General features: G+C 42.8%; 1 protein-coding gene across 4 annotated transcripts in view; it reads right to left on the reverse strand.

Annotated features, from left to right (window-relative positions):
• The window catches only part of SPNS2 (SPNS lysolipid transporter 2, sphingosine-1-phosphate), a 180,015-nt gene extending 171,864 nt beyond the window's left edge, over positions 1 to 8,151 (reverse strand). For 2 of the 4 annotated variants that reach the window (XR_012750524.1, XM_075336368.1), the window contains exon 1: positions 7,643 to 8,151. Coding sequence is in view for 3 of the 4 variants with exons in the window: in XM_075336368.1 (XP_075192483.1) it covers positions 7,643 to 7,904 (262 nt within the window). In the remaining variant the exon portion in view is untranslated. The remainder of the gene's footprint in view (positions 1 to 7,642) is intronic. The other 2 variants (XM_075336370.1, XM_075336369.1) reach the window with 1 other exon arrangement.
• Positions 8,152 to 13,329: the final 5,178 nt, after the last annotated feature.

Genomic DNA, 13,329 nt, shown 5'->3' on the forward strand with positions numbered 1-13,329 from the left:
AAAAAGTTAACTTATTTCAGTAATTCAATACAAAAAGGGAAACACATATTATATAGTCATTACAAACAGAGTGATCTATTTCAAGTATTTATTTCTTTTAATGTTGATGATTATGGCTTACAGCCAATGAAAACCCAAAAGTCATTATCTTAGAAATTTTGAATAATTACCACAAAACACTTGCAAAGGCTTCTTAAGCATTTAAAATGGTCCCTTAGTTTGGTTCAGTAGGCTACACAATTATGAAGAAGACTGCTGACTTGACATTTGTCCGTAAGGCAGTCATTGACACACTCCAGAAGGAGGGTAAGCCACAAAAGGCCATTGCTAAAGAAGCTGGCTGTTCACAAAGTGCTGTATCCAAGCATATTAATGGAAAGTTGAGTGGAAGGAAAAAGTGTGGTAGAAAAAGGTGCACAAGAAACTGGGATAATCGCATCCTTGATAGGATTGTTAAGAAAAGGCCATTCAAAAATGTGTAAGAAAATCTGTGGAAAAAGAAGCGCAATAGGGTCTTACCCCAATATGTACGGGGTGAGGAAATGAGCAATCCTACTCACCAATAGGGGTTGTGAAAGTCACAACTCCTATAACAGCATGTAACTCCAAGCCACGGCAGCGGTCCCAACAGGGCAGATAACAGAGAGCAGTAGAGATGGGTTTCAAAGCCGCGCCAATGACCGACAGATCATGAAAGCTTAAGATTAATGTTGCTTTATTTCATGCACAGGTCACAGGTGACCTGTGCATGAAATAAAGCAACATTAATCTTAAGCTTTCATGATCTGTCGGTCATTGGCGCGGCTTTGAAACCCATCTCTACTGCTCTCTGGTATTCAAAAATGTGTGGGAGATTCACAAGGAGTGGACTTCTGATGAAGTCAGTGCTTCAAGAGCCTCCACATACAGATGTATCCAGAACATGGGCTACAACTGTCACATTCCTTGTGTCAAGCCACTCATGAGCAATAGACAATGCCAGAAGCGTCTGACCTGGGCCAAGGAGAAAAAGAACTGGACTGTTGTTTTCAGATGAAAGTAAATTTTGCATTTAATTTGGAAGACAAGGTCCCAGGGTCTGGAGGAAGAGTGGAGATGCCATAATCCAAGCTGCTTGAGGTCTAGTGTGAAGTTTCCACAATCAGTGATGGTTTGGGGAGCCATATCATCTGCTGGTGTAGGTCCACTGTGTTTTATCAAGACCAAAGTCAGAGCAGCCATCTACCAGGAAATTTTAGAGCACTTCATGCTTCCCTCTCCCAACAAGCTTTTTGGAGATGGAAAATTCATTTTCCAGCAGGACGTAACACCTGTCCACACTGCCAAAATAAACCTAAATAAATGTTCATGAGACACTTATGATTAAGGAATCTTTTGCTTTTAATGGAAGTCCGAAACGCGTAAAGATTTCATGACTCTAACTCCTACCATCTGAGTTGATATTCGGTCTTCACGATGCTTTTAAAAATTAATTAAATAAAGCTTTGGATGTTTTAACTATAAGAAGAATTTGTGCCGGATCCTTTCCTCTTTTCTATGCTGTTTCGATTGCTACAATACCACTGTGCTTAATTGGCAGCAAACTCACCTGACCTAAACCACATAGAGAATCTCTGGGGTATTGTCAAGAGGAAGATGAGAGACACCAGACCCAACAATGCAGATGAGCTGAAGGCTGCTATCAAAGCAACCTGGGCTTCCATAACACCTCAGCAGTGCCACAGGCTGATTGCCTCCATGCCACACCGCATTGATGCAGTAATTCATGCAAAAGGAACCCTGACCAAGTATTGAGTGCATTTAGTGTACAGACTTTTCAGTAGGCCAACATTTCTGAGTTTAGAATTATTTTTTCAGTTGGTTTTATATAATATTCTAATTTTCTGAGATAATGACATTTGGGTTTTCATTGGCTGTAAGCCATAATCATCCACATTAACAGAAATAGACACTTGGAATAGATCACTCTGCTTTGTAATGACTCTATATAACATATGTGTTTCCCTTTTTGTGTTGAATTACTGAAAAAAAAAATAACTTTTTGATGATATTCAAATTTATTGAGATGCACCTGTATTACTCTTCTGGCAGCTTCATAGTTTTCCGATACCACTTTGGTCCCAGTATACCATCTTGTGGCTGTAACGTCTGAATGGCTGGATGTCAAGAGTTACGTCACAAGGTCTCAATACAACTCTATGAGAACCATAATGAGGCTCTCAGAGCTGTATTGAATTGTGACCTCCAGCGCGCTCCATGAAAGACTGGGGCGATCACAAAGGTTAGAAATCACAAGAGGCCGATAGGAACGATGCTGAAAAAAGATGAACATGGTGGCAGGTGAGTATAAGGGGTACTTTGCACGTTGCGACATCACTACTGCGATGTCGTTGGGTTCAAATTGAAAGTGACGCACATCCGGCGCCGGTAACGACGTCGCAACGTGTAAAGCCTAGAAGCACCGATAAACGATCGCAAAAGCGTCGTAAATTGGTGATCTGTGTAGTGTCGGTCATTTCCATAGTTTCGCTGCAGCGACAGGTACGATGTTGTTCCTCGTTCCTGCGGCAGCACACATCGCTGTGTATGAAGCCGCAGGAGCGAGGAACATCTCCTTACCTGCGTCCCACCTGCAATGAGGAAGGAAGGAGGTGGGCGGGATGTTTACGTCTCACTCATCTTCGCCCCTCCGCTTCTATTGGCTGCCTGCCGTGTGACGTCGCTGTGACGCCGCACGACCCGCCCCCTTAGGAAGGAGGCGGGTCGCCGGCCAGAGCGACGTCGCAGGGCAGGTAAGTGCGTGTGTAGCTGCCGTAGCGATAATGTTCGCTACGGCAGCTATCACAAGAGATCGCATCTGCGACGGGGGCGGGGACTATCGCGCTCGGCATTGCTACAATCGGCTAGCGATGTCGCAGCGTGCAAAGTACCCCTAAGACATGGGGCGTGGACTTCCATTTAAATCATAGGGAAAAAAAATATAAAAAATGCTGAAGTATTACTTTAAAAGTGACGGCAGGTAGCATAGCTGTACTTATATATTTGGATACAAACAGCTGAGATTTGTAAAATCAGATTTTATAACTCTATAGCCGTTCAAGTAAAGATACTTTCTGTCAAAATGGTCAAATAGATACACAAATAAAACAATAATTTATTATCAAATCAGCAATTTACCAATAACTAATTCAGCCTTATAAACAGTAACCCTAATTGCCCTATATATAAGTCCCATACTCTATATATAGGCTGTAGCAATGGCGTTACGCATAGGTTATACTGGTCATCCACACAGACAGACGACATCTGTGAGGTGGAGAACATGTATTGCCAGAAGACAGATTATGCTAAATACCTCCCATGCCCCGGGGAACCTGCTCCACCTCATACACACTGGTTTATTTCCGTACATGCTAAGCAGTCACATAGACACCTATCTATATGCACTAGAACATACTATATAGACATGATACTGGGCATAAAAGATTAGGCAGCAGTCTATGGAGCAGCCAGCACATAACTGAGCGTACACTACATTCACAGGAAGGGTCCCTAGGTGGAAAATCATGATGGCGTCAATGGTGCCCGAGGGGAATGGGGCAAGGTTAATGTCTTAGAGAGAACCAGAATTCTTTTGTTTCTGTGGAAACCAATAAACGCCGTATATAATGATACCGCTGAGGAAAGATCTATTGTTGGTTTAGGAAATGCCACTGAAGTATTATTCTACAATGATCAAATATGTGGCGGATTTTCTACAGACCGTATATATAGTATCCTGCTAGTGACTAATTATTGCTGCTTTATTAATATTCTTTGTAGTTATTATATGTCATTTATATCTGTTGTTATATAGCTTTATCGCTGGCAAGTGGTTCATTGGGATAGTGAAGTTCTAAAGTTAAAGGGCTTGTCCTACAACCAACGTATCATCCCCCATGCATGATAAATGTATGATTGCTATGCATTATGGTCACTTCATTCAGGGGGGCCATTCTCTGAATCATTCAGGGTCTCAGCCACAAGACACTATTAATCCCATATGTGTATAAATTAAGAATACAGACAATTCTTTATTTACAGCCTATCGGATAATATTGGCAAGCGGTTGCTAAAATCCATTACCCATTCAAAGTCATTTGCTTCTAATCAGCAAATTCGTAGCCATCTATAGATCATGTTCTTTTAACAATGATAAAATATGAGGTAGTTATAATGGAATTTGGAGAGCGCAAAGCACAAGCAGAACAATTACCCTACACGAGACATGTGATATCTGAATATCAAGTGATTTATTACATTTAATTCACTCCCATGTTTTGGGCAAGAAATGATATCAATTAATTACAATTACTAAAAGTATTACATGCAGAGAAGAAGTTTTCAACTCCAGACATCTCAACTTTTTTCATAGCATATATAATATATCATTTTGATATACTATAAACTGGACCAATCCGTTGAGAAGTTTGATTGTGATCCACGAGTTATCAATTTTGAAGCGGGATACTGATTTCAGTGGTCCAATACTTATGTGTTTTTGAGAACAGATATCTAAAATGTTGCCACTGCACAGCCAGGAAAAAGAGAGAATTGGAGCCTGAGCAACGAGCATGGGGGAGATAATCAGTCACATCAAGAGGAGGAGGGGAGGAGAGAAGATCCAGCACTGACGTAATCAAAAAATTCTTTATTCAAAATTCATAAAAAAGGTAATTCCAACCAAGTGCAGCATATATTTACGCTTGACGCGTTTCGGAGAAAGTAGACTCCTTATTCATGTTGCTTATGAATAAGGAGTCTACTTTCTCCGAAACGCGTCAAGCATAAATATATGCTGCACTTGGTTGGAATTACCTTTTTTATGAATTTTGAATAAAGAATTTTTTGATTACGTCAGTGCTGGATCTTCTCTCCTCCCCTCCTCCTCCTGATGTGACTGATTATTCAACTGTGGAAGCCAAACCACTTGTTCCGTGCACCGGACCAGAAGTTGGAGATACCTGTTTTGGAGTGGTGAGCTGAACTAAATTCTTTATTTGTGTTTTTTCATGGGGGAGATACCCTGAGCGGGTGCACAGGCCCAAGCAAAGAGCTGGGACGCGAACCCAAGCAAAGATGCGAGCCCGAGTAAAGAGCGGGGGCGCGAGCCCGAGTAAAGAGCAGGGGCGCGATCCCGAGTAAAGAGCGGGGGCGCGATCCCGAGCAAACAGCAGGGGGCGCGAGCCCGAGCAAACAGCAGGGGTCGTGAGCACAAACAAAGAGCGGGGCACGAGCCCAAACAAAGAACGGGGGTGCAAGCTCAAACAAAGAGCGGGGGCGCAAGCATCCATTTGCAGCCCTTTACCTATTAATGTGTTCTATGTAGAATTCTGCTAATAAATGGCTAGGGGACAGGAAAGGGAAGGGATTATTATCCTGAATACATCAGACTCATGCCTTAATGGTGGACTCCTTGCTGGCTGAACAGCACGCATTAAAATTTAAGTTCTTAACAACTACATCCCAGAGCTCAGACCACCACCAAATCATAAAGTAACATATCCTAGGGTTGATAAAAATACTGTTTTAATATGTATTCATATCTTTACTTTGTATAAGCCTCTCTCACCTGTTCTTTTTCTCTGAATGAGAAGAGCTCAGTTATTACAAGCCTATGGGAACCTGACAACTTTTTTTTGTTTTTAGGAAGGTAATCCACATACAGCTATAAAATTGGGTCAGCTTCACTGAATGAGAATTGAGAATGCAACACCCTTAGAATGTAACTGCAATTACATACAATAATATATATATATTATATATATATATATATATATATATATATATATATATATATACACACACACACACACACACACACACACACACACACACACACACACATACATACATACATACATACATACACACAGACTATAGCTGAAAAAAAAATCTAAAGAGCATCGTTTTATTCTATTTTTCTAACATTGCAGTAACATAGCCAATCACAATGCTTCCTGATTATGATGGAATGACCTGTCAATAGAAACAACAGCGGAAGCTCTATACAAGCTATTACTACTGTGACTGCAAAAATAATAGATCTGAAAATAGATGTATCACTCTAAAGCAATCGGATATAAATGGCTGCTATCTTATGTGTATGAATAGGTATAGTAATATTAATTTCAATTTATTTAGAAATGTTACCTACATTATTTCTATAAGAAGATTGCAATGTTAATGTACACCTCTTTCCTTGAAATAAACATCAATATGCAATCAATAAGTGTATGCATTGGTTTTGATGACCGATTTCCAATCCAATAATGACTTGGGAATGTGCACATGTATCCACCTCAATAAGGATATTAGAAAAGGAGAACATACCCAAGGCTAAGAGCCATTATTTAGGGCATGTACAGGCAACATTACTCCAGTTGGTAGCTCATCCTTGTAGCCTTGAATACACAACCTGCTATTACAGCATTCTGGTCTATTTTTGCCCCACTTACACCCATATCCTCTTGGGATGGGGCAGGGTGTCATCAGGGTGGACTTGAGGTTGGATTATTTATGAGCACTCAAACTTCTTTATATGTCTGCCAATGAAAATTGAAGTTAACCCATGTAAATTATAGTCAACTACTCAAGTTGTTGAGGTTCCTCACGAGCTAAGGTTACCATATGACATAATTTTACTTCCAACTTTAGTCCCCGTGATTGATATCCTCCATCAAAAAATGATGTGTGTATCACCTTGGTACCTGCCTTCATTCTTTTCCTGATGGGACCATACAAGGACCTAGAAGGACCACAAAGCATTACACAAATCATGTGGCACCAGGATGCTGCACTCTTGTAGCCCACTGTGGTGCTTGGTGGTGGCCTTCAATGTTTAGATTACACTGCAATGCTGCAAATCCAATCTTCATTTATTAGATGACACTAATGAAGCGGTGACTCAAAACTGTATCCGAGCCCATAATATAGCTGTCTATTATGGGACTACAGAACACATTTCCTATACAGTGCAGTGATCATCTACAATAACCTGATCATTACAGGAATCAAAATGATAAATGGAACCTGCAAATAGGAAATGTTCTAGGAAAAGGTGAATGACCTTGAAGCATCCCAATTGTTGAATGCCTTATTGCTCCATAAAGACCATGTGTGACCTTAAATGACAGCGGGTATTGTATACAAGGAGGATACTGCCAGAAAGTACACCATACCGTGGATCCACTGGACGGATCTCATTGATCAACTATACTTCTGAGCATATATATGTATACTATATATATATATACATTGTATGTAGATTCCATTTCATTAATGACCTGCTTAAAGTCTGTGAAATAACATAGTAGTTGACTATATATATATATATATATATATATATATATATATATATATATATATATATATATATATATTGGTCAGCTACTACATTTAATAGACACTGGAGAGATCATTAACAAAATGGAATATATATATATTATATATATATATATATATATATAGTAATGGAGATGTGATGTGTAAGTTGGTAGGTGGCACACATGGCAGTGCCCTGCTGTGTGCCACCTCCTCCTGGGGTATGCACACACTACCTCCATCCTTCCAGGGTGCATTATGTGTACCTGGGGTCTCTTACCTGCTACAGTGTACCTGTCCAGGTAGTTGAGCACATTGCCCACGCTGAGGATGCCCGCTGCTGCCACCCTGGCACGCCTCATGTTGAGGGGCTTCTCGGGGATGCTGCTGGGGCTCTCCATCTCTTGGGATTTCATATCCAGCGCGGTGGTGTCCGGGTTCATCCTCCCGGAGAGGGTCTCCACCCCCCCGTCCTCTGCTCCCGGGATGCAGTCCTGGCTGCTGCCCCCCGTGCCCGCTCCATCACTCTCCAGGCACATCATGAGCTGCTGCCCGGAGCTCCGCCAGTGATTCCGGGCAGCTGAATGGAAGAGCGTCACGTTGCCGTTCCTGGCTCCTCGGCAGTGAATGAGACAAAGCGCTGGTGAGTGCGGTCAGTCCTCAGCTTCAGGCTGGCAGCCCCCGGTGAGCGCTGCCGCGGGTGACACTTGACAGCTCGGGCTGGAGCGTGCTCCCCCTCCACTACCCTGCTGTACTGCAGAGAGGAGCGGGCGGGGGAGAGGGCACTCTGGGCTAGCTGGCTCCGCCCCTTTTACACCGTCCTGGAGGAGAGAAATAAGCCCACACCTGATTCTAGTGCGCGTCGGTCTGCTGTTCTGTGTGATCCACAGCGCCACCTGCTGGTTACTCATACCTCAGAAGCTGGCTAATTCATTGCTCTTAGCAGCAGCTGCGGTGGTTCAATTCGGTAACCCTAATCTGGTGGTCCGCTTCTCTCAGTTATTCACAAGTACAGCCAGGTCGCCATAATCTGGTGGTCCACTTTTCTCAGTCATGTACATGGTCCACAAGTACAACTAGCTCTATTCTAGTGGTCCACTTCTCCTGTCAGTTATATGCATGGATCATAAATACAACTAGTCCTAATCTGGTGGTCCACTTCTCTCAGTTATATACATGGTCCGCAAGTTGTGGACCATGTATATAACTGAGAGGAGAATTGGACCACCAGATCAGAGCTCGCTGTGCTTGCGGACCATGTATATAACTGAGAGAAGTGGACCACCAGATTAGGGCTAGTTGTATTTATGGACCATGTATATGACTGAGAGGAGAAGTGGACCACTAGAATAGAGCTAGTTGTACTTGTGGACCATGTATATGACTGAGAGGAGAAGTGGACCACCACATTATGGCAACCTGTACTTGTGGACCACAAGTACAGGTTGTCATAATCTGGTGGTCCAATTCACCTTTCAGTACTATACATAGTCCACAAATACAGCTAGCCCTGATCTGGTGGTCAAATTCACATAAGTTATATGCATGGTCCACAACTACAGCTAGACCTGATATAGTGGTCCAATTCTCCTCTCAGTTATATACATGGCCAACAAGTACAAGTTGCCCTAATCTGGTCTACATACACTATATAAAAAGAGACATCTGCATGTTTTTCTCACTATCTTACATGAAATCAGAATAAACCTTTCCCGTTTTAGGTCAATTAGGATTGACGCTTACTTGTATTCTGTGATATCCCGTAGGTATAAGAGTTAGTACTTTGTTGTTACTATATCTTTATGAATTTTGCACTTTATAACACTTTTGTGTTACCATATACAGATTTATAACTATATTTATATTAGCATTGTCTCTTATACAGGGTAATATTGATAACATTAATAATCATGTGCAGATTATGGTGTTCCCAATATTATGGTTAGATTGATCATTTTAACCCCTTCTGTGGGGCTTGCTTCCTTGAGACATCCTGTCTATGTTTTTATATTTTATAATCAACTAGCTGAACTACCCAGCTTCGCCCGGGTTAATAACTGCTGTTAACAAAATAAAATGTATTAACAAAAATGTATTCTGCACACAAAAGCCACAAAACAAATAGATAGAAATGTAATTATTAAAAGGCAAAAACTAAGCTAATAGAAGCATTTCACAACATATATTTCAACACCACAGATATTCCACACAGATTTACCGTAATTAAATTGGCCAAGTAATATTCTCCGTCTGTCTCTTTCCCCGTCTGTCTCTTTCCAGATCTGTCTCTTTCCCCGTCTGTCTCTTTCCCCGTCTGTCTCTGTCTGTCTCTTTCCCTGTCTGTCTCTTTGCAGGTCTGCCTCTTTCCTTGTCTGCCTGTCTCTGTCTCTTTCTTTGTCTGTCTCTATCTCTCTGTTTCTTTCCCCATCTGTCTCTTTCCAGGTCTGTCTCTTTCCCCATCTGTCTCCCCGCCTCTTTGTCTGTGTCTTTCCCTGTCTGCTTGTCTCTGCCTGTCTTTGTCTCTATTTCTCTGTCTCTTTCCCTGTCTGTCTCTATCAAGGTCTGTGTCTTTCCCCATCTATCTTTGTCTGTCTCTCTGGCTGTCTCCTACTTCCCTGTCTGCATGTCTCTTTCCCCATCTGTCTCTTTCCAGGTCTGTTTCTTTCCAGGTCTGTCTCTCTTTTCACCGTTTGTCTCTGTCTGTCTCTTTCCCTGTCTGTCTCTTTCCTCATCTGTCTCTGTCTGTCTCTTTCACCGTCTGTCTCTTTCACCGTCTGTCTCTGTCTGTCTTTTTCACCGTTTGTCTCTGTCTGTCTCTTTCCCTGTCTGTCTCTATCTCTCTGTCGCTTTCCCTGTCTGTCTCTCTCTATCCGTCTCCCCACCGACATCTTATTACCTCACATATTGTCACGCTCTCCGGGTCCCCTGCTCTGCTCCCCAGCTCACCTGCCACGCTCCCCGGCTTCCCTGCTTCGCTCCCCGGCTCCTCTGTCAGACATCCCCCGCTCCACGGTCTCCAGCCTCCATCACCTGCGGTCCCCAGGCGGCCCGGTCCCCGCTCCCGGCGCCCGTCGGCAGCCCTGCTCCAGGCCGGCTCCCCTGCTTCCTATACACCACTCCCTGCCCTGGCTTCTGGCACCCGGGCCTCGCGCATGCGCATTAGGGCTCGCGCGCGGTCATTGACCCTCTCTTAAAGGGCCAGCGTCCACTGACAGGAAATTGAACACACAGGTACAGGGTATAAAGGGGTTTAATGTCCAAGTGGGCGGGGCCTGTTCTTCGTGTTTCCTAAGCTAGGAGTCAGGTCTCCTTGTGTCTCTGTGATATACTTACCTATCTCTCTTCTAGAGCCGCTCCTGCCTCGCCATCCGGTCCTGCCGATTCCCGAACCTCGAACGCTGACTATCTGCCATCCCGTCAGTCCGTACCATCTCTGATCCCTGTGGTGACCCGTCCTCTCGCTCCATCGGTTCCGGACTCTGCCTGACAACATCTCGGCCTCTGAACCTGAGCTCCGTCACCCGGACTACCATCAGTGACTCCGTGGTCCCAGGGACTTCTCCATTCCACTCTTTTGCATGGACTGTCCTGCTACCCGTAGTGCTCCGGCTACCGGACCCCTTGCCTTCATTAAGGTGTTCGGCCCAGTGGATCCACCCCCTGGGTCTGCCCGTCCACCTGGCCCTAACACATATAAGCTTCTTATACTATGAATGTCTTTTATTCCTATAGCAACCACTCACAACGCCTACTCATAACCTGTAGTTCCAGGGTCCATTTACTTTAATGAAGGCATGTTTTTTGGAGAGTAACTGTAAAGCGTGGGGTTAAATTTTCCTGTTAAAACATAGTGTACAATGTTCCCTGGGTCACATGAGGTATCTATGCAAAATTTTGTGATTGTAAATGCGACGGTGCGGATACACTTTTCGTTTCACTTTTTCCCCATTATGTAGATAGAGGCAAAATTGATTGGTAAATTGAAACGCGCAGGGTTAAAATTTCGCCTCACAACATAGTCTATGATGCTCTCGGGGTCCAGATGTGTGAGTGTGCAAAATTTTGTGATTGTAAATGCGACGGTGCGGATACACTTTTCGTTTAATTTTTTCCCCATTATGTAGATAGGGGCAAAATTGATTGGTAAATTGGAACGCGCGCGGTTAAAATTTCACCTCACAACATAGCCTATAACGCTCTCGGGGTCCAGAAGTGTGAGTGTGCAAAATTTTGTGGCTGTAGCTGCAACGGCGCAGATGCCAATCCCGGACATACACACATACTTACACACATTCAGCTTTATATATTAGATAAAGGTATTTTTTTATATTGACTTTTTCTTCTTGCTGGTGATTTTTTGTGTGCGCACGTTGCGTCGTGTCCCTGCAGACATTTCTGCAGGGATTTGACAGCACATGTGCGCATCAAATCGCTGCAGAAACACTGCATAATGAATGCAGTGTTTCTGCAGAAAAAAAGCAGATTTCATGCGCTCTGGATGCAGCCTCTCCCATAGACAGAACGGGACCTGCATCCAAAGCGCACAGAATAATTGACATGTTGCTTTTTAGAACACAGTGATTTGGAACAAAATTTTGGCATCCAAATCGCTGCGCTCTCAAACGCAACGTGCACATGGATTATGCACAATCTTCATAGATTGTGCAGGGGACGCAGGTTGCATGTATTTATACTGTGGTGCAATACGCAGCGTAAATACATGAAATTCGTCAACGTGCGCATGAGCCCTTACGTTTGGAGGCAAAAGGGAGAAGCTTTAAAGCCTAAGATCACCATCCCAACTGTGAAACACGTGGGTGGCAGCATCATGTTGTGGGGTTGTTTTGTTGCAGGAGGGAATGGTGCAGTTCACAAAATAGATGGCATGATGAGGAAAGAAGATTATGTGGCAATAGTAAAGCAACATCTCTAGACATTAGCTAGGAAATTAAAATTTGGGTGGAAATAGATCTTCCAAATGGACAATGACCAGAAGCATACTGACAAACTGGTTACAAAATGGCTTAAAGATAACAAAGTCAATGTTTTGGAGTGGCCATCACAAAGCCCTGATCTCAATCCTATTGAAAATTTATGGGCGAAGCTGAAAAGGCAGAAGCAAGCAAGGCGACCTACAAACATGGCTCAGTTACACCAGTTCTGTCAGGAGGAATGGGCCCAAATTCCTACCAACTACTGTGAGAGGCTTGTGGAAGCATATCCAAAACGTTTGACCCAAGTCATATAATTTAAGGACAATGGTACCAAATACTAATGAAATGTATGTAAACTTTTGACTTTGCAGAACGTAAAAAAATGCCTTAAAACATTCTCCGTCTCATTATTCTGGCATTTGGCAAATATACAGTCATATGAAAAAGTTTTGGCACCCCTATTAATGTTAACCTTTTTTCTTTATAACAATTTGGGTTTTTGCAACAGCTATTTCAGTTTCATATATCTAATAACTGAAGGACTGAGTAATATTTCTGGATTGAAATGAGGTTTATTGTACTAACAGAAAATGTGCAAGCCGCATTTAAACAAAATTTGACTGGTGCAAAAGTATGGGCACCCTTATCAATTTCTTGATTTGAACACTCCTAACTACTTTTTACTTACTTACTAAAGCACTAAATTGGTTTTGTAACCTCATTGAGCTTTGAACTTCATAGGCAGGTGTATCCAATCATGAGAAAAGGTATTTAACGTGGCCACTTGCAAGTTGTTCTCCTATTTGAATCTCCTATGAAGTGTAGCATCATGGGCTCCTCAAAACAACTCTCAAATGATCTGAAAACAAAGATTATTCAACATAGTTGCTCAGGGGAAGGATACAAAAAGTTGTCTCAGAGATTTAAACTGTCAGTTTCCACTGTGAGGAACATAGTAAGGAATTGGAAGAACACAGGTACAGTTCTTGTTAAGCCCAGAAGTGGCAGGCCAAGAAAAATATCAGAAACGCAG

This window comes from Anomaloglossus baeobatrachus, chromosome 2 (genome assembly GCF_048569485.1).
Source record: "Anomaloglossus baeobatrachus isolate aAnoBae1 chromosome 2, aAnoBae1.hap1, whole genome shotgun sequence".
NCBI classification, from domain to species: Eukaryota; Metazoa; Chordata; class Amphibia; order Anura; family Aromobatidae; genus Anomaloglossus; species Anomaloglossus baeobatrachus.